Below are 21,822 nucleotides of genomic sequence, written 5' to 3' on the forward strand. Positions count from 1 at the left end.
CAAATTTGGAAATAGGGATGAATCATGAGCTTTTGCACTGTTTCAAATTTCCTTCTTTTCTTTATTCTGACAAAGAAATTTTAGAAGATTCTTAATGTGGCATAGAGGTTGCAAGAAGATCGATAGAGGCCAACAACTGATTTGCAGGAAATGCACTGCCAATGCCCTCTCTGCTGCCAGTATTTAGATTGCTGCCACAGACTGGAGGGCCAATCTATTGTAGACCGGTGCAGCGAGTGAGTTCCATTCTGTCCTCAGTCGCAGCCTAGTGGGAGTTGCAGTAGCAGTTAGCTCTGCCACTAGTTCAGAGACAAGCAGCACAAAGCCATCAGAATAGTGTTCATAATGAACATTGTACCTCAACAGCAGTGAGGCTAATGAGGACTATTATAGAAGCTTGTGCCACAATGAATATCTTAAGTTAAATAGATTTCTTATTCTTAGGAATAAAGAATCCAGTTAATATATGCGTACAGTTTGTGTTATAGAAAGAGGATACCGGCCATGAAACAACATCCTCTCCTTGCTCCCTTGGTACAAGCATTCACAGACAACGAAACAACATAAAAGATGGCGACAAGTGTGATTCAGAAGAAGAGTTTGCTTGCTTCTCTTGTTACTTAGCTTGCAGGGGTTCATTGCTAATTTCTTGTAGTGTTCTTGCATTTATCCCAGGAGGAGAGTCATAGAACTAATCAAATTTCTCTTTTCAGAGGCTTTGCTTGCTTTTTTGCTATATCATATTTGTGTAAACCATGGCTACCCTACCCCCTCCACTCCGCTCCCTGCCCCTGCACATCAGCTGCAGTCGGTCAGTGGGTCTAACGCAAGCTTTTCAGTTTCAGAACCAACAAATTGCTGCCTTACTAATGATAGTACAATTCCTGGCTGCACAATCAGCAACGGCCACACAGCCTGGCCAGCCAACCGATAAGCCCAAAAAGTGCCACTGACCAGCATACCACCGTTCCAGCAATTTAACAACACAGAAGAGAAATGGCTCAAATACCTGACATAGTTTCAAGCTCATTGTGCAGTTCATCAAGTTCAAGGTACTGTGAAGCTACAACACTTTATTTCGATTGCAGGGTCCCCAGTGCTCAGGTTAATACAAAAACTATTCCCAACTGTGTCTCCTGATGAAGTCACTTATGACAAAGTAATCACTGCATTAACTCAGTACTATGACCAGCAAGTTCAAGTAGCTGCAGCCAGATATAAGTTTTTTGGCTGCCAGAACAGAAATACTGTCAGTGATACACAGAACTAACGGGCATGACTAGGAAGTGTAAATTTAAGTGTAGTTGTGGCAACTTTTACAGTGACTTAATGATTTTGAATGCTATAACATTCAATGTCCCAGATAGTAAAATACGGGAAAAGATCTTAAAGTACTCTGATCCCTCAGTTCTTCAAGCGTTGCAAATATTACAGCAATATGATTCAGGTACCATAGCCTAATAAGTTTGACCAGGCTCCAATTTGTCAGGTCGAGTCACCCCTTGCTCACGACCGCAGGTAAACAGACCTGTGAACATAGTGAAGTCTTGCCCCTAGGGCAAGACAGGATTGCAACACGTTACACATGTGGAAAAGAAGGCCATGTCCACTCCAAGAAGAAACAGGCTTGTGCACATATAGTGAAGGCTGTGTTTTCCAAACATACAACAGGTTCTGACAAAACTAAGATTAAGGTTGTGCCTCTTTCTTGCTCTATTGCTGTGCAACAATGTTCTAACACACAGTTTGACTTGTTACGCATTGCAGGCTGTTGTGTGAACTTTCACATAGACACAGATACCTCAGTAACTTTACTTAATCATGCCATGTACAAACAGTTGGGCTCACCATGCCTTTCCAAATATAACAAGCGCCTCAGTGCTTACAACAGACAGGAAATTCCAGTGTTTTGACAGTGTAGTTTGCCTGCCACTTACAAATCTCATACCAGGACAGTGAATTTTACTGTGTTGAAATCAAGAGACAGTGAGTCTTCGCTAGATGCCTTTGATTTATTTGGCCCTAGCATCCAAGACAATGTACTTTCCATATCGGCTTGTGATCCAAATAACAGTGTCGCTAGCATGCTTAAAGAATTTCCTGAACTACTTTCAGAAGGAATGGGAAAAGTAAATAACTTCATAGCACATGTTATTGAAAGACAGTGCACAACCTAAGTTTTTCTGAGCCCAACCCATTCCCATTGCTTTAAGAGAAAAGTAGCCACTGAACTGAAAAAATTGCAAGGTATTGGTGTAATTTCTTCCATTCAAGCTAGTCAATGGACAGACTTAGTGCAGGATGTTACCTTTCTAAGATAGATTTGCATGATAACTACTTGTAAATTCCATTAGATGAAGAACCACAGAAAGTAATGTCGTAAATACACACTTAGGTATTTTCAAGTATTTGTGTTTGCCCTTCGACAGTGCTTCCGCACTGTTACTTGGAACAGCTGACTGCACAAGTGGCATTTTGTTCAAACTACCTTGATAATATTCTCATATCATGTCATACACAAGAGGAACACATTGCCAATTTGCAAACTCATTTTCGAGTACTGTCAGAAGCGGAACTCAAGTGTCATCTCAAAAAGTGTGACTTTTTTCAAACTGAACTACAGTACTTCGGTCATGTGATAAACAGTCAGGGTGTGCACCCCCTCCAATCTCATTTGCTTGCAATCTGTGGCCTGACTGTTCCTTGCAATATGTCTGAACTGCAATCAGTACTAGGCAAGATGACATACTACATTCGGTTCATACCAAAAGCCACTCATATGGCAGGTCAATTGCAAAGCTTGTCACAAAAATGTACCTTTTGTATGGACTAAGGACTGTCAAGACACATTTCAGAAACTCAAAAATTCCTTGCTTAGTGACAGATGTTTAGTACATTTTGACCCTGCCGAGATGATAGTTTTGCAAGTTGACACTTCTTCCTATAGAATCAGCGCTGTGCTTTTGCACAGAATGGGTGCACAAGACAAACCTACTGCTTTTGCCTCAAAGTTGTTAACTCAAACTCAGTGCACTTATTCTCGAATAGAAAAAGAGGTACTCGTTATTGTGTATGTTGCAACAAAATTCCATCATTATCTGTATCGTCCCAAGTTCTATTTAGAGACATATCACAAGGCTTTGCAGTCCTTGCTTCATCCGTCAAAGCTGGTTCCTATATGCACTGCCCAAAATTTGCAACACTGGGCTTTGTTGCTTTCACACTATGAGTATGAAATTGTGTACAGACCTATGGTAAAGCACGGCAATGCAGAGGCCCTATCTTGCTTTTCGATTGGCCCAGACTCTGATTTTGTTCCATCTGCCACATCTTGTTGCCAAATCAATGTGCAGGACTCTGAATTGCTGGAATCTTTTCCCTGGCACTACAGAAACATTGCACAGACCACGGAAGCAGACCCAGACTTCAAGATTTTGTTGCATTACCTTTGCATGTCTTGGCCTCATTCACTGAACAGTATCCAGAACTCGGTTGTGCACCAACATTTTGCACATTGGCATAGCGTTTCAGTTCAACAGGGTGTGATTCTAGCTCAAAATGACAGTGGACAATCCCCTGTGCTTACTCCCCAATTGTTGGAAAAGAATGTGTTGCAATTGCTTCACCAATGACATTGAAGAATTATTCGCACTAAACAGTTAGTGCACCATCACTGTATTTGGCAGGGCAAGGATGCCCGCATAGAACAGATGACACCACAGTGTTGCCCATACGTGGAGAACCAATCCGCTCCACCACAAACATTCTCAGCTTGGCCTAAGACTCAAACACCATGGCAACAAGTGCACATAGACTTTGCACAACTATTTTGGAACACTCGTTGGCTCATAGTGACAGACTCTTTTAGCAAGGTTCCATTTGCAGTGCCTATGAACTCTACATCATCAAATAGCACCATTCAAGCATTGTCCTCCATATTTTGCATCAAAAGGTTTGCCAGAAGTACTTGTGTTGGACAATGGGCCACAGTTCACTTCACATCATTTTGAACAGTTTTGTGAACACAATGGCATTACTGGTTTCTAGAATGAAAAGAGACTTGAAAAGAAAGCATCTTTCCGATGTTGCTGAGGTGAAGAAGAAAACATTGGAGGCACTGTCAAGCATCACAAAAGATGAATTTAAACAATGTTTTGAAAAAAAAAATTGCCATGTGTATTAGTGCAAGTGGAAAGTACTTTGAATGGCATTGAAGGTTTGTGCTTAAAATGTGAATAAATAAGTTTTAAAAAAAGTTCGGATTCTTTTGGGTATCCCCTCATACATCAATGTCTGCACCTATATCCTGAACACCACTATGAAGTGCGTGGCAGTGGATATGTTGCAACATTTAGTGTAATAGTGTTAACACTGTTAACATGTAGAGTAACTTAAACCAAGAATTTCAATAATTCCAAATTAATGATGAATAATGCAGCACTCAAGTGCAAATCTGTCTATCACAAGTTCAGAGTTCTATATCCATTACAGAGGAACCTTATTTTCTTTTTGATAATGTGTTAAATTTTTTTAACAACAATACAAATTGCTGTCAATAATTGCAATTAAGTTAAAAAGTTGGAGAAGAAATTGAAACAGGAGAAGAAGTTTATAATTAATGATTACATCAGTTATTTGGATGAAACCCCATGAACATAATGTACCATAAACAAATGCAGATACAAAAATCAACATGGCAATCAGTAAACTATTTACCTCATCGTGAGTACTCCTACATTTCATGAAGATGGGAGTTCTACCATCAGCATCCACAGCATTAACATCAGCTCCTGCATCAATGAGAACCTTCATAATCTGCCAAAAAAATAAAAAATAAAGTTATACTCTGCCAATTATAAAACACTTTCATTTAAATATGATATGGAAAGTTCTGGCAGAATGTGTGTATGTGTTCTGATGAAGAACAAACATCATATGCCAAGCAAAAATGTTCCAGTTCTTCTTTATGTACATGTACACGTTCACTGCCCCAATAGTCATTTAAATATTTTATACAAACAATGGAAACTCCAGGTTGGAATATCAGCAGTATAATGAAAAGATAGACTGCTACTCACTGAAAAGATGACACACAGAGTTGCAGTTAGCTACAACAAAAATACAGTTACACACTAGCTTTCAGCCAAAGCCTTCTTGAGAAAAAGAAACACACAAGTATGCATACATGATCGCCATCTTTGGCAGCTAGGAACAACATTCCGGTCATCTTTATGGTGAGTAGCAATCTATCTTTTCCTTATATTGTAAATATTTTGTGCTTAAATCCTCTGGGTTTTCTTTTACTGTGGGGTAGAAACTCTAAGCATAATGTTGGTATCTAATGTACTCTATTATATGATCAGTTTCTTGTATCTACTTCATACACAATTCGCATAACACTGATAAGCAGCTACACTTAACAAGTCCTGAAAGTGTCAAGATGCTTATAAACAAATTTCAGTATCAAACTTAGCACCCAGGTCTCCGCACATATTAACTGTCCATAAACAAGAATTTAAATGTAGACTGTTAATAATTAGTTACTCACAAAGTAAGTCACAAACAGTATTTATGTACAGAATTTCTCATGATGATAACTTCTGTAAGGTTACAAGCCATAGGTTTTATGTGTATAAACTGATCAGCAAGAGTGAAGGCTGTGTTGAGGAACTCTTAGCTGATGAGGAAGCTGTCTGTGCGATGTGAGATGTATGCCGGAAGGAAGGCTGGGCAGCCCAGCCATAGATGGCTATGCAGCTGCTTCCAATCAGGACAGTTGCTTAATCCACATTTTTCATACCAAAACATTTGGGCAGTAGATTAAAAAACTATCAAGTCACCAAAAAGGTATCCTTTCTCCTATCAGTATCATATCAAGTGCGATATAAGTCAGTTGTGTTAAGAGCAGATACACCAGCCAGACGGGCAGAAATTTTATACAAGATTTAAAGAACATGAAGACCTGGCCAATTCCACATCAGCTCTCACAATGCATTTGACTGACAACTATTATCAGCTGCAGCGCATTAGCATTAACTTAATTGTCTTACACATTGCAAAGAAATGTTGGACACTGAAAAAACTGAAATCTAAGAAGTCTTTATCCCCATCCTTTTGATACAATTAATGAATGAACAGACCTGTATCATAGAAATATTTTAGTTAATTATGACATTATCCTTGCAGATTAAAGTGTCCATATAATGTGAAATTTTCCTTGATTTTTTAAATGTACAGATCTGTAGTGATACGTCCCATTCCTTGAATGAGAGGTACCGTGTCCTTAAATACAGAGAAAAGATCTTCATGACAGAATTGTCGATAAGTGGTGAGTATCCTGCTGTTGGGAGGTGTTTTAACTCTTAGGTGCTGAAATGAGAGTTAACAGTCCAGTGACTGTATGGATGTGGATAGCAGTCAGACAACCCTACCTGCTGTGTTAGAGATAGGAGTTTCAGAGAGCAGGTGGTGCGGAGGAAAGAGCTCCATTAAATCTAAGATTGCAAAATGTTGAAGATAATAAATGTATTGTATTTGTTAATTAGCAATTTGAATATCAGATCTGCTATGTACATAACACAGAGAGACATCATATGAGTGGGTAGCTGTCCTCGTTTATCATGTATTGAGCTGTAATTTTGAAGACAATATAAGAAGGTGAATTGAATCATACTTCTTATTTATGAAGTGAGTGAATGAGAAGATAATTTTCCACAGCTTTATCTGCAGCCTGTAAGGAGGAAAAGTCTGAGCCATGGTGGAGGAACAAGCCACACAGATTCAGGGCACAGACTAGCTAGACCCTGATTAATAACATTTAACAGTGGCTGAATATTCAGTAAGCAACATTCATTGTGTATAAAATGAGTATTCATGTGGCAACTTCTTTAGGTGTTTGGTGCATGAGGTGAAGTATAACAAACCACCACGTAGCCCAAGCCAATGTGAAACACTTCAGGTCCTCTTCTCTCTTAATGTTGTGATGGTTCTGTCTCATTTCTGCTGTTAATTCCTGCTTTTCCACTTTAAAAAATTCACCAATTTCATGGATTGTGTGCAGCTATTTATTTATTTACTTTAGCTTCACCACTCATGGTTAGTATTTACTATTATATAGTTTTTCCCATTTGTGTTTCCGGTCACACAGATGGGGGAACAACTGTTACGGAAGTTTTGTAAGTAATTAAGTAATTTCACATGCCTCCCCCCCCCCCCCCAATTTTTATTGCATTTTACACTTTTTATTATTGTTTTGGGTCTCTTTTACTCTTCTGACACAGAACCCTTTGTTCCATGACAACATTGGGATGAGGGTGTCCTCAGATGATTAAGTGATTTTATTTGCAAGTAACATCTTGTTCTCTGCTTTAAACCTGAAATTTTAGCCACATAGTTCCTTATGTGATGTTTTAGACTTGAGGATCCCCTCCCTTATGTGTGTAACAGAATTATTTTTAATATTGTAGTTTACACCAGATGATGGAACCGTAACTGATCTGAAACCGGTCATGTACCCAATAGTAGGTTGTCGATTAAGCAAATGTTCTGCAGTTCCTTCATTATTCAAAACTAAATTGTACATTCACAAGAAAGAAACATAACAACAGAAGGATGATCCCATTGAAGTTGTTGCTATCAATGTACTGCCAAGAAACTTTTAATGTTGTTGAACAATGCTGTTGAATTTTTCCATTTGTACTCCACATTTTCATTCTCAGCACCGAATATTTCATTGATTTATTTATTTATTAATCCATTTGTAGATAATTAAAATTGCATGGATGTTGTCAAAACATAAATACATAAAATAAAGACACAGAGAATGCTGACTACACAGACACTCTGCAATCTGTATCCAGGCACTCTTGCCAAGCAACAATTATTTTTCAGCCTTTCTTGATATTTCTTGTAAAAACCATAGTCATACTTTCTATCACAGTCTTATGATCACTCATACCTTCCCCTGCATTAACTGATTTGATAAGTTCAGGTCTGTCTGTTGTTCGGAGGTCTCAGATGTTACCTTTGTGAGTTAGTTCTCTGATTATCTGCTAAAAGTAATTTTCAGACAAGGCATTCTGAATAATGTCACATGAATTCCTGTCTCTGGCACCAGTTTTGACAGTGTGACTATCCCCATCTATATCTGGCAAACTGAAGTCACTTCCTATTACAACAGCATGATCAGATAAGTTATTGACAACATTCTGCCAGTTCTCACTGAATTGCTCTACCACTACAGCTCCTGATCCATACTGTCTATAAAAGCATCTGTTTACAATTTTTCACCAACATCTGGCATTTAACTTCATCAAGATTAATTCGCATTTGGAATCCGTGATAACCTCACTAGAAATTATTGAATTCTTTACTGCAATAAATACACCACCACAATTACTGTTCACTTCCCGTTTCAACAAACTTTCTGACCCTAACACTATCTGTGATTTGTAACTTTCAAGAAGTGATACTAATTATGGAACCTATCCTTGGGATGCTCCTGCAGTTCACTAATACCACATTCATCTTCTCTGCATCCAATCTTTGAGGACGAGCATTCTCTCAGAATGCTATGGCTTATTTATCTTCGGTTTTGGCAGGCAGTTCATCTCTGATGCCAATGTGGAGGGTCCTCTAACCCAAAAAAAACCCCAAGTGCACGCCACATGTGCTCGGCTATGGACAGATTCTACACAAATCTCTGCACACTTTCTTACACTCCTACAGGGGATTTTTAATTCTTAGTTATACTGTATGGCTGTTGTAACACTCTTCTAGAAAGGTGACCTAATCTGCCACAAGCGCTACTCGCTTTTGAATTTACAGAGAGACTGTATCCTCCCAGCATTTACTGTCCAGTTCTCCTGTGTAAGTAGTCAAAATAACTTCAGTAGGTTTGTTTTTATATAGTGGAGTTATTTTTAGTTTATTAGTGAGTAATTATTTTAGTTGTTAAGTGAACTTTTAAGCAAAATGCATTTCTACTAACAATCACTGAGAAGTGCTTCGTTTGTGAGAGTGATGTCAGTGCCCTGCGTAGTGCTGGTCGGAAAGGCAGTGGGTAGCTACATGTTGCATCTTGCTACTGTATATCATTGGCAGAATATTGTAAAGCCATGTAACCAAGTTGTAGTCACTTGGAGATGAATATCCAGAAAGTTACTGCACTTCTCTCACCTTTAATACTAGAACAGTGCAAGGGGTCAAAATGACACCTATCATACTTTTTTCTTCGATATCATATCCAATATTTTTACTTCAGTTCATGAAATCAAATTACTTTTTTGTAATTTTTTTCTCCTTTTTATGATGATGTCTTAGGATTTACATTTTTTTCCCCATTTAACACACCCAGAATGATGGAAGGGGTCAATTAAGACACCGTCTGTTGAAGAAGTCAGGTGTTGAATCAGAAACTGAAGATGAAGACATCGTGAAGAAGGAGAGATTAATGGATGGAGATTAAGATACTGATCTACCCTGGTCAAAACAATTAGGGGATCAGTTGAGATATCCAGGTTCTGAAGTAATATCACCAGCAGAATGAACTAAAATTGTTCAATGTCTTTCTGTCGGTTTTACGGAATGGGGACAATAACATTACGGTCACCGAGATAATGGTAATAACAGAAAGTTGCTGCTAAGGGGATTGGTGTTGACTTGTGTTTACTCTACCAAAACAATTACACCAGCAGTTGGGTTCAGATTGTGCAATGAGCAGGTAGTGCAATGCAACAACAACATGACTTACATGAAGCTATGGCATGGAGAGCCACAGGATGGTTGGAGCGGGACAGACATAGAGGGAGGTGGCTGCAGCTATTGGAGAGTCTGAAAGAAGGTGAGGCCAAGGTCATCCATGGGTTACATCTGCAAGAGATGACCACTATATCCGGTTAACAGCCCATCGAGACAGGAGGCTGAATGCAATTCAGCTGCAACACACCCTCCAGGCAGCAACAGGATGCGCAATATCTACACAAACAGTCCGGAATCACCTTCAGGAATGTGGCTTCTATGCACGGAGGCCTATGGTGTGTGTCCCATTAAAACCACAAGACCATTTAGCTCCAGAAACTGGGCAGACGAACATTAGGATTGGAGTTGTAATGAATGGTGCCAGGTGCTGTTCAGAGATGAGTCAAGATTTTGTGTTAAGCTGGACAATCGTCATTCCCTCATCTGGAGAGAATGTGCAACTCAGAACGATCCTGCTTATGTGCAGGATACATCACCATATCATGGTGGAGGATGAATGGTGTGGGCAGGAGTCAGTATTGGTGGACGTACGGAGCTCTATGCCATTCAGAATGGCGCTTTGACTGCTCAGAGGTATAGAGACGAGATCCTTCGACCTTTTGTTGTGCCCTACACTGGCACCATAGGAGATGGGTTTCTTCTGTTGGATGATAACGCTCGTCCCCACAGAGCGGCACTGGTGGACAACATGCCTGAAGCAGAGAGAATTGAATGAATGGAGTGCCCAGCTTGTTCACTGGACTTAAACCCGAATGAGCATGTCTGGCATGCACTTGACAGATGCACTGCAGTCATACCAGCACCTGATTGATAACCTCATACTGTTCATGCCACACAGGTGTGCAACTGTACTAGCCGTCCAAGGTGATCACACACCATATTAGAGGACCACAAGAATGACTGTTTCACTATTATGGTAGCCCCATGGTGCCTCGCTCTATGTAAACAACATGTAAACTTCAAGTAAAGAGTTGAGACAGCAAAATAGCATACTGTATCACACACAAATTACAATTTTAACCGATAACCGAAGAAAATACATTACCATATATCTATCGTGTAACATGTCTCACCTGATCTCCTAATTGTTTCAAGCAGTGTACATCAGTCCTCACCTCACACAGCAGTCCCAGTGGAATGCTTCTACAAATATCATCACTAGAGATGGAACTAAGTGGGAGATTGCCGATTTTTCATCTTTGGAAGAAGGTCAGCCACGAACACGCGTAAGAAGTGAGGAGGACCTACTAAGTACACTTGCCAACAAGAAGACGATGCTGTCATCAGTGCTTTCCATCTTATTTTTGATGAAGCAGTTGTACTTCTTATAATGAAACATATAGAATCAAATGCTCAAAAACTACTAAAACCAATTATTGGACCGTGTCACTTTAGGTACTGGAAAAGGTTATAGCCATCGTATATGCTCTGGGTGTCAATTATACAAAAGGTATACATGAGAATGAACTTTGATCATATTCTCAGGGGTGTACTTTCATCCTCCATGTTATGCCAACTGAGAGATTTCAGGAGATTCACAGATTTCTCCATTTTGTTGGACACTCAACCCATGATGATCGCTTGACAGTTAACAAATTTGGTCTTGTACCAGACGTTTTGTGAAAGTTCACACAAAACAGTATCATACTTAATGCCCTGGAGAAAATTAACCAGAGAGGAGCAACTATTACCAAGTAAATCAAGATACACATCCCCTTAGTTCATGCCAAACAAACGCAAATGTGGATAGCTGCTGAGGTTGTGACATTCGCCTGCTTTATTTCTTCGTTGATTGTCCTCAGTGTTGACATACTACATTGCTACACTGGCTGAAAAATGGGGTTTGTAATTTGGTCACTGACTACTGTAAATAATGTAGCCAACAGGTGCACAGTTGCGTTTCACAATTCTTTACTTCCACTGTTCACAACCCCCCAATAATACATAGTTACATGGCCAGTGCACTATTCTTTAACTTTCAATAGGCCTCGTTGATAGTTTCCAGGCAAACCTCCACACACATTTCTGTTGAACATCGATTAGCAGTAACAACCTAACCACACAGTTCACAGTCTTTCACATAAATTTAACAGACACTGTCATTGCTTTAACACATGGCCTATTGGTGAACCACTTATTTCACATTTATGTTGATGGATTGTTGTTGTTCTAACCAACACAGGTTTCTTGTCTGAGACTTGGCCATGGGCTGACTGTCTTCGGACCAAAAATTGGGCCCTTACATATCCTCACAATAATAGGCACTCAAACTATACATTGTTCAATGTTTAATTTACAGAAATTACAATTGAAATTTAACTCATTGTATTAACTGAATACAATGAAAAATTCGTTCTTTTTAACAGTTTCTTCTACTACAAGAGGTAGGCTGAATTATTTGTTTAAATAATGAAATTAACAGATATCCTTCCGCAAACAATACTTTTGACAAAACTGTTAATTACTTTGGAAATAATTAAGGGCTGGCTTTGCTAACACATTTTCAAATAAAGCCAAAGAGATCCTTTAAGAATACCATTAGTTGTGATGTTTAAAGCTTTCCCGGCGTACTGATTGTTCCATAAAAACACAGGAGAACTGCTGGATTTCAGTAATGTCCTGCCACGATATTTCGGTGCAGAGTCTTCTGGCCATCTTCAGGTGAGTACCATTGTAGTAGTACTGGTAAGTACGTGCTGAGCTCTGCTATTTAAAGCCATGCTGAGGTAACATTGCGCATGCGCTGCTCAGCGTGCACATTCATAACAACTCCATGCACTGTGCCTCGTGCCCTCCATGATGAAAGCTTGGCATATCGATATCAGGTAGATTTTCATCTTTATGCAGATAACTACATCGACTATGAAGTTTCCCTATAACAGGATTCCAAGCAGAGTTTAGATGATAACCCCTATCTCAATTGATGAGATTCTTGTTGTCAGACAATCTGATTTCCACAGATTCATTGATAATCGAGGTCCAAAAGTTTGATGTATGGGCCAAAATTTTTGTGTCATTCTAATTCATGGAGTGGTTTGTGAAAATACAATGTTCGGCGATTGCAGACTTGGTGGTTGGAGAAGGCAAGTATGCCATTGTTGTTCCACAATACGTTCCTGCACAGTTTGTATTGTTTGCCCTATATATGATTTGCCGCATTCACACGGAATCTTGTAAACACCTGATTTACGCAGGCCCAGGTCATCTTTAACGGATCCCACCAGTGATGAAATTTTGGAATGAGGGCGAAAGTTGACTCTCACTTGATACTTTCTCAATATTCTGCCTATCTGTGAAGATATATTCCCAATAAATGGTAGATAAGCAGTCGACCTGAAGGCCTCTTCCTCTTCCTTGTTCTGTTGTTTGAAGGTCTGCATTACTCTGTTCACTTGCCTAGTTGAAAAGCCATTCTTCAGAAATACCTTTTGCAGGTATTCCAGTTCCGCTTGAAGACTGTGGTGTCAGAGATGGTAGGGGCACGGTGGATTAAGGTTTTAAGAATGCCCATTGTTTGTGCTGGATGGTGGCAACTAGTAATTTGCAGGTACAGCTCTGTATGAATGGGCTTTCTGTACACTGAGTGACCAAGTGTGCCATCACTCTTACGTCTCACCAAGATGTCTAAAAATAGCAAGCAACCATCTTTTTCTATCTCCATGGTAAACTTTATGTTTTCATGTATGGAGTTCATGTGACATGAAAATTCTTGGAGACGGTCCAAACCATGAGGCCACACTATAAAAGTGTCATCAACGTATCGTGAAAATACTGTCAGTTTAAATGTGGCAGAGTTGACTGCTCTTTCCTCAAAATCTTCCATAAAAAGATTGGCCACCATTGGAGACAAAGGACTCCCCAAGGTAACACCGTCAGATTGTTCGTAAAATTCATTGTAAAATATAAAATATGTAGAGGAGAGAGTATGCTCAAACAACGCTGTAATGTCTGCACCAAACATATTGCCACTGAAGTGTAGTGAGTCCACAAGAGGCACCTTTGTGAAAAGAGAAACCACATCAAGACTGACCAATAAGTCATTACTTTGCAGCTGTAGTGACTGAAGTCGTCCGCAGCTCGTGGTCGTGCGGTAGCATTCTCGCTTCCCGCGCCCAAGTTCCTGGGTTCGATTCCCAGCGGGGTCAGGGATTTTCTCTGCCTCATGATGGCTGGGTGTCGTGTGATGTCCTTAGGTTAGTTAGGTTTAAGTAGTTCTAAGTTCTAGGGGACTGATGACCATAGATGTTAAGTCCCATAGTGCTCAGAGCCATTTGAACCATTTTTTGACTGAAGTCGGCAGATAAAATCACTAGAATTCTTTATGTGATGTGCACAACTGCCTATCACTGGTTTGAGCAAAGATGCTAAGAATTTTGCTAGGTCGTAGGTGGCTTACAGGTTCGTGGTGCCCTCTGTTGATAATGCTGGAATTCAATATGATGTTGGCCCACCCTCAGCCTTGATGACAGCTTCCACTCTCACATTCATACATTCAATCAGGTGCTGGAAGCTTTCTTGGGGAATGGCAGCCCATTTTTCACAGAGTACTGCACTGAGGAGAGGTACCGATGTCAGTCGGTGAGACCTGGCATGTAGTCGGCATGTCAAAACATCCCAAATGTGTTCTATTGTTCTATAGGATTCAGGTCAGGACTCTGTGCAGTCCAGTTCATTACAGGGATGTTACTGTCGTACAACCACTCCACCACAGACCGTGCATTATGACCAGGTGCTTGATCATGTTGAAAGACGCAGTTGCCATCCCTGAATTACTCTTCAACAGTAGGAAGCAAGAAGGTGCTTGAAACATCAATGTAGGCCTGTGGTGTGTTAGGGCAATGCAAAACAACAAGGGGTGCAAGCCCCCTCCATGAAAAACATGACCACACCATAATACCTCCACCTCCAAATTTTACTCTTGGCACTACACACACTGGCAGATGACGTTGACCGGGCATTCGCCATACCCACACCCTTCCATTGGATCGCCACATTTTGTACTGTGATTCATCACTCCACACAACGTTTTTTCCACTGTTCAGTCATCCAATGTTTACACTCCTTACACCAAGTGAGGTGTCTTCGGCATTTACCGGCGTAATGTGTGGCTTATGGACAGCCGCTCGGCCATGAAATACAAGTTTTCTCACCTCCCACCTAACTGTCCTAATACTTGCAGTGGATCCAGATGCAGCCTGGAATTCCTGTGTGATGGTCTGCATATATGTCTGCCTATTACACATTATGATCCTCTTCAACTGTTGGAGGTCTCTGTCAGTCAACAGACGAGGTCGGCCTGTACACTTTTGTGCTTCACATTTCCACTTCACTATCACATCAGAAACAATGGACTTAGGGATGTTAAGGAGTGTGGAAATCTTGTGTACAGGTGTATGACACAAGTGACACCCAATCACCTGACCACATTCAAAGTCCGTGACTTCTGCAGAGTGCCTCATTCTGGTCTCTCATGATGTCTAATGACTACTGAGGTCACTGATATGGAGTACCTGGCAATAGGTGGCAGCATAATGCACCTAATATGAAAAACATATGTTTTTGTGGGTGTCCAGATACTTTTGATCACATAGTGTACATTGCATGTCGCCCATCATTTTTGACACCCTTGTACATTAAAGTTTATTAATGTCAATCTGCTTTGTAGAAAAAAACTACTAATGTTATTTGCTTGAATTGTTGTATAGCATTCCGAAAATGCAGCATCCCTTAGGTACCCTATATGAGACAAGTGGGCAAGACCCAACAACTGGAGACAAGTATCCGCCGCACCCAATGCCTGATGGCCACAAACTTTTCATTTATTATCTGCTGGCACCTTAATTCTCTCATGTCTCTATTTTGCATGGGTGCTTATTGCTTTATCAATTTCTTGTCATTTTTGCTAATCAGTGTTTTCAGGTGGGTGGTGCAGAAAATTTTCTTTGCTTTTTTTTGTGTATTTGTTGCATTTGTGTCTTCCAAGATGCCCCCCCTCCCCATCTGTCCTGCCCCCTGCTCAGGCACCACAGCCACAAGCATTAGGTGCCACACAGCTAATGCAGATGTTTCAGTTTCAGATGCAGCAAATATCTACTCTGCTCAACATGGTGCAGCAGCTACTGGCCAATGCTGCATGCCCGACAGAACAAGCACCATCTACTAGAGCTGCTATACCACCTTCTCGACAGTTTTGTGAACAAGATGAAGAATTGAACAAGTGGTTACTTCAATTTGAGGTACACCTACTAGCCCACAATGTTGCAGGTGAAACTTCCATATCCATTATCCCAGTAGGACATGAAGTGTTCAGGTTAATTCAAACACACTTTCCTAATGCCACTCTGAGTGAACTTGCGTATGACAATGTTATCTCTTCGCTGACTAACTATTATGACCAACAAGTGAATGTGGTAGCAGCTAGGAATCAATTCTTTCATCACAAAAAATGGTCAGAACAAACTTATCACGAGTGGGTAACAGATTTGCAAGGTATGAGAAGGATTCAAATGTGCTTGCAGTGTTTTATACTCAGATGTTATGTTTTGTTATTCAGATGTTATGTTGTGTGATGCAATCGTGTACAATGTGCTGATGTCAAACTCAGAGAACAGATTTTGAAACAGTCTGATCCATCATTTCAGCAGGTAGTACAAAAACTAGATCAATATGATTCCAGTGCCTTGTTGGCTCATAAATCTGAGCAGCCAGCTATTTGTTGGGATGAGTCCCTTGCTTGTGATCACCTCACTCCGCACCAGCTGCTCGCGCTAGCCACATCGAATACACAACCTTCCATGCCACGTAAGCAGTTCGCTAAACAGGCAGCTACACTGGTGAACAGAATTAAATCTTGCTCTAGGTGTTATTCATGGCACAAATGCCAAGAGTGCCCCTATCGACAAGCTCAGCATTATGCTTGTGATAGGAAAGGACATGTACAGTCCATATGTTTAGAAGAAACATAAGAATCTGGTCCACTCACAAAAATCTAGTCACGAGACCCATGTCATTAATGCAGTATATTCCAAGTCTGCAACAGGCAAGTGTGCAGTTTTTAGAGTGATTCATCAGTCAAACAAACTTTTTGTTCATTTACTTATTTGTGGGAAATGTGGGAAATTTCATTTGGACACAGGTGATTCTATCACATTGGTTAGTCATCACACATACAAACTGTTAGGCTCCCCACACCTGTCTAAAACTAGCATGCAGCTGACAGCTTATAATGGACTAGACATTCCCATTCTCAGAACATGTACGTTGCCTGCCATGTATCGCTTGCATATGCGAACTGTGACTTTTACAGCGCTACAATCATGCAGTTGTGAGAACATATTTGATCTCGACTCTTTTGATTTGTTTGGCTTTAACATTCAGGACAATGTGTTGTCACTGTCTGCATTCAATACAAAAGACAGTGCAGCTAGCTTGCTAAAATAATTCCCAGAATACTTTTCCGAAGGTTTAGGTAAAGCTCAAATTTTGTTCATATGTTATATTGAAAGACAATGCTCAGCTGAAATTTTGCCAGGCCAGGACTGTTCCCATTGCATTACAGGACAAAGCCGCTGCTGAACTTAAAGAATTGCAAGATAACAAAGTTATTGCGCCCATATCAGCTAGTCAATGGGCCAGTTCACTGGTTTTGCTCCCCAAACCTTCAGGTCGCATTCACCTTTGTGTTGACTTTAAGTCTACAGTCAATCCACAAACTGTCATTGATACTTATCCATTGCCACACCTAGAGGATCTCATGGACAAATTAGGCACTAGATGCTACTTTTCTAAAACTGATTTGTATGGCACGTATCTTCAAATACCACTTGATGAAGAATCTCAAAAGGTGGGTGTAGTAAATACTCATTTGGGTTTGTTTAAATATTTGCATTTGCCTTTTGGCAGTGCTTCTGCACCTGCCATTTTCCAATGGTATTTGGAACAGCTGACTGCACAAGTGCCAAACTGTTCAAACTATTTGGACAATACTGTAGTAGCAGGTGATACACCTGAAAAAATGTTGCAAATTTACGTGCTTTGTTTTGTGTGTTATCTGATGCAGGACTAAAGTGCCGACTGGACAAGTGTGATTTTTTTACACCTGAGTTGCAGTTATATTGGTCACATCACAAACAGTCAAGGCGTACATCCTTTTCAGTCGCATTTGTTAGTCATACGTGATTTGCCAGTTCCTGGCAATATCACAGAAATGCGGTCAGTCTTGGGGAAAATGAACTATTATATTCGGTTCATACTAAATGCAGCACAAATCGCAGCTCCATTGCATCACTTGCATTGCAAGAATGTCCCCTTTGTTTGGACAGATGAGTGCCAAGTAGCTTTTCAAAAACTTAAAGATTCTTGCTCAGTGATAATGCTTAATTCACTTTAATCCTGATAAATCAGTTGTATTGCAAGTTGACGCTTCCTCTTATGGAATCGGTGCAATGCTTTCACATATAATTGGTGATAAAGACAGACCTACTGCTTTCACATCAAGTGTTGTCCAAAGCTCTGTGTAACTATTCACAAATTGGAAAAGAGGTTTTGGCTATTGTGTATGGTGTCACCAAATTCCACAATTATTTGTATGGCAAAAAATTTTACTTAGTAATGGACCAAAAGTCTTTGCAGTCCTTGTTTCATCTGACAAAACCAGTTCCTGAACGAACTCCCCAAAAATTGCAAAGATGGGCTTTGTTGTTGTCTAAGTACCTGTACAAGATTGCGTATTGTCCAACAGTCCAACATTCTAATGTAGACGCACTTTCACAACTTCTGATCGGCCCTGATACAGACTTTGATGGTTCTGCCGCACCTTGCTGTCACATTGATGCTCAGGATTCTGAATTGCTTCAGTCTTTTCTGCTGAACTATAAGAAAATTGCACAGGCCATGGAAGCTGTTCCAGATTCAAATATTTTGCTCACATACATTTGTACATCTTGGCCTCACTCACTGAATAGCATAAAGAACTCTGTAGTGCACCAATCCTTTGCACGTCGGCATAACCTCGCTGTACAGAAAGGTGCATTCTTGTTCAGAATGACAGTGGACAGTCACATTTGTTGATCCCTAAAGCTTTGCAAAAAGAAGTGTTGCAGTTACTTCACCAATGACACTGGAGAATTGTTTGTATGAAACAGTTAGTGCGTTGACACTGTACTTGGCAGGATATGGACACTGAAATAGAACAGATGATGTCACAGTGTCACGCATGTGTGGAAAATCAGTCTGCTCAGCCATAAAAATTCTCTGCTTGGCCGAAGTCACAATCGCCGTGGCAATGTGTGCACATAGACTTTGCAGGACCTTTCTGGAACACTTGTTGGTTGATTGTGGTTGACTCAAATAGTAAGTTTCCTTTTGCTGTGCCAATGAACTTAACAACATCACATAGCATGATTCAGGTGTTGTGATCAATTTTTTGCGTCGAAGGTTTACCTGAAGTAATAGCGTCAGACAATGGACCTCAATTCACATCAAATGAATTTGAAACATTCTGTAAATGCAATTGCATTCAGCATCCAACTGGTGCACTGTTCCATCCATAGCCAAACGGCAAAGTGGAACATTTTGTCAGAACCTTCAAGCAGCAGATGGCCAAACTTCACTCTGCACACACCAGTGATCAAGCATTGCAACTGCTTCTTGCCTCATATCATTCACACCCATGAGACGGACCATCACCAACAAAATTGCTTCACAGCCATCGCCATCGGACACTGTTCCACCTGCCCCACTCTCCTCAGTATCCTGCGCTGAAGGAAGGTCACAAGTATCACTTTGTGCCACATGACATTGTTTTTTAGGGTTTTTAGCTGCAGCAGACAGTGGGTGCAAGGCAAGATTGACCATCAACTTGGTGCTTTCATGTATCTTATTTCAGGTCCCGATGGTTTGCAGTGCCACCATCAAAATCAACTTCACCTCTGTCATACACACGATGATCTTTCAGTCTCCCTTCCCCCAGATTCATGGATCCAGAGGACTGCGGCCACAGCAGCCACCAGAGGGTGTCCTCGTGGGACGACCCCATGGAGACGGAGCTTTCGCTTCGTCCACTTCCTCTTGTCCTACTGATGGAGCTGGATCCACCCACATCACAGCAGTTGCCATAATCAGGAGGTGGACACATACCCTTCTGATTGTTTTCCGGGAGTCAGAGTGCAGGCCAGATGGCGGGGTCCAGCCGAAAGCTTGACATCCTCTGCAACCACAGCTTCCAGTTCCACGATATGCCCACACTCATGCCTCCCCAGCCTTGGTCGCACTCCCTGCATGATGACAGTCCATCACTTTGAGGGGGGGGGGGGGGGGGGGGAATGTTCCAGGATAACCACAAGTGACAGAACAAAGAGGAAGAAAGCAAGACCAGAGAAGGCGGTGAGGAAGCATGAGCCAATAGCCTGCTGACAAGGACCGGGCTGCGCCAGGAGCAACCTCTGCAAGCAGTGAATATAAGTGCCGCTCCTGCCAGCCTCGGCCTGACATTAGTGGACAGGATTTGCAGAGTATTAGTGTGGCCTAACAGAGAGTGCTACGAGAACAGTTAGTAGTGATCCACAAACTGTGTGACAGACTTGCCTGAACATTGCATATATCACAGGACTCAGATTTATGTTGCATGTCAGCCATCGATTGTGACAAAATTGTACATTAAAGTTAAGTATTGTCACTCTGTTTTATATAAACAAAACTACTAATGTTATTTGCTTGAATTGTTGTATAGCATTCCTAGAATGTAGCATCCCTATGAGACTAGTGGGCAAGACCCAACACTAACATACACCCACAAGCGACAACGTTGGCAGGACCCGCATATCAGCCAACATTGGCTGGATATGCCAGCTGCTATTAAAGCCGACCAACAGGCTACAGCAGGGAAACTGGCAAGCTCATACACTTATGCACAACCAAACCACCAACATTACCCTACACTGTGAATCTGATATATGACCTATCAGACACAAAACAATGATGAACCTAACTGTTACAGGTATGCTGAAGCTGACTGAGAAATCAATTCTTTCACTCAGCGGCAGCCTCTGAGTAACACCACCGCACAACATCAAAGGTATCGACCTGCATGATACCAACTACTAACCAAGCCTACCCTTGCGTGACCTGTTGCAGGCAACAAGAAAACTGCTACTGCTCTTACAACCTGACCCAACTATAACAGAGGTTTTTTCCCTTGGGTCTGGCCTTGGCACTTTTTTCCCTCTGCCCTTCAAACCGCTACCCTTCATTCAACCTCTGACCCAATCTACCTCTAGATGAGCGCATATTAATGGTTAACCTTAACCAGACGTACGCAAACTTTGCAGTACCCTCATCCTGCGGCACCTCAATTTAGTGAAAACTAACCCTTAAGCAGAGATGGCAGTAGACCATTTGTGTTGGCCGTCATGCCGGTGTGGGTGTGGAGGGGCTCAAGAGAGCATGAGGAACAATAAGTCCGTAAAGTGTTTTATTGATGAAACATGTACTGTATTAATCATCATATTAAATAATTATTGTTATATCTCGCAAAAAGGCAGGGATTAACACACAGTAAAAGAAGTTCCTTGTTTAATTCAAATACGAAAATAATTTATCTGTGGTGAAAATGGCCTCTTTCAGCCATATTAAAAATGTCATAAAGTGTGTCATTCTAGTGTTAAATGTGTTACTGGTAGACTGCATAAATCTCTTCAATTCAGGAATTGCCGGTACTTGTAGAGTGGGTTACTCTGAGTAAAGCCAGTTACCACACATCCACAGTATATCTTACAAGGTGCATGTCAATACATCTGATGGAATAGGACCAATAATATTTAAATCTAGAAGAGTATTCTGTTGTAGTACATTGCTTGACTTGTGCTGAAATATCGGAATTTCCATAACACCTAGGTGACCTACTTGCATTACAGAGGGAGCCAGTTTAAGCCTCAGGGCCTCTCCAGATGTTGGGAGAGCTGAGGCTGGGTTGATGCATTTGATACCCTCATGCTGTGAGAAGTATTCTATCCACTGATAATCTGAATCTGAATCTGTTATTGCCAATGACAACATAGAGTAAAA

At 40.9% G+C, this 21,822-nt stretch overlaps 1 protein-coding gene across 2 annotated transcripts in view; it reads right to left on the reverse strand.

The window, feature by feature from the left end:
* Positions 1–21,822, reverse strand: part of LOC126243098 (serine/threonine-protein phosphatase 6 regulatory ankyrin repeat subunit B-like) — a 280,149-nt gene that overhangs the window by 75,430 nt on the left and 182,897 nt on the right. For both annotated transcript variants that reach the window (XM_049948139.1, XM_049948138.1), the window contains exon 12: positions 4,717–4,815. In XM_049948139.1, the coding sequence (XP_049804096.1) occupies positions 4,717–4,815 (99 nt within the window). The remainder of the gene's footprint in view (positions 1–4,716; positions 4,816–21,822) is intronic.

This window comes from Schistocerca nitens, chromosome 1, assembly GCF_023898315.1.
Source record: "Schistocerca nitens isolate TAMUIC-IGC-003100 chromosome 1, iqSchNite1.1, whole genome shotgun sequence".
Taxonomy (NCBI): domain Eukaryota; kingdom Metazoa; phylum Arthropoda; class Insecta; order Orthoptera; family Acrididae; genus Schistocerca; species Schistocerca nitens.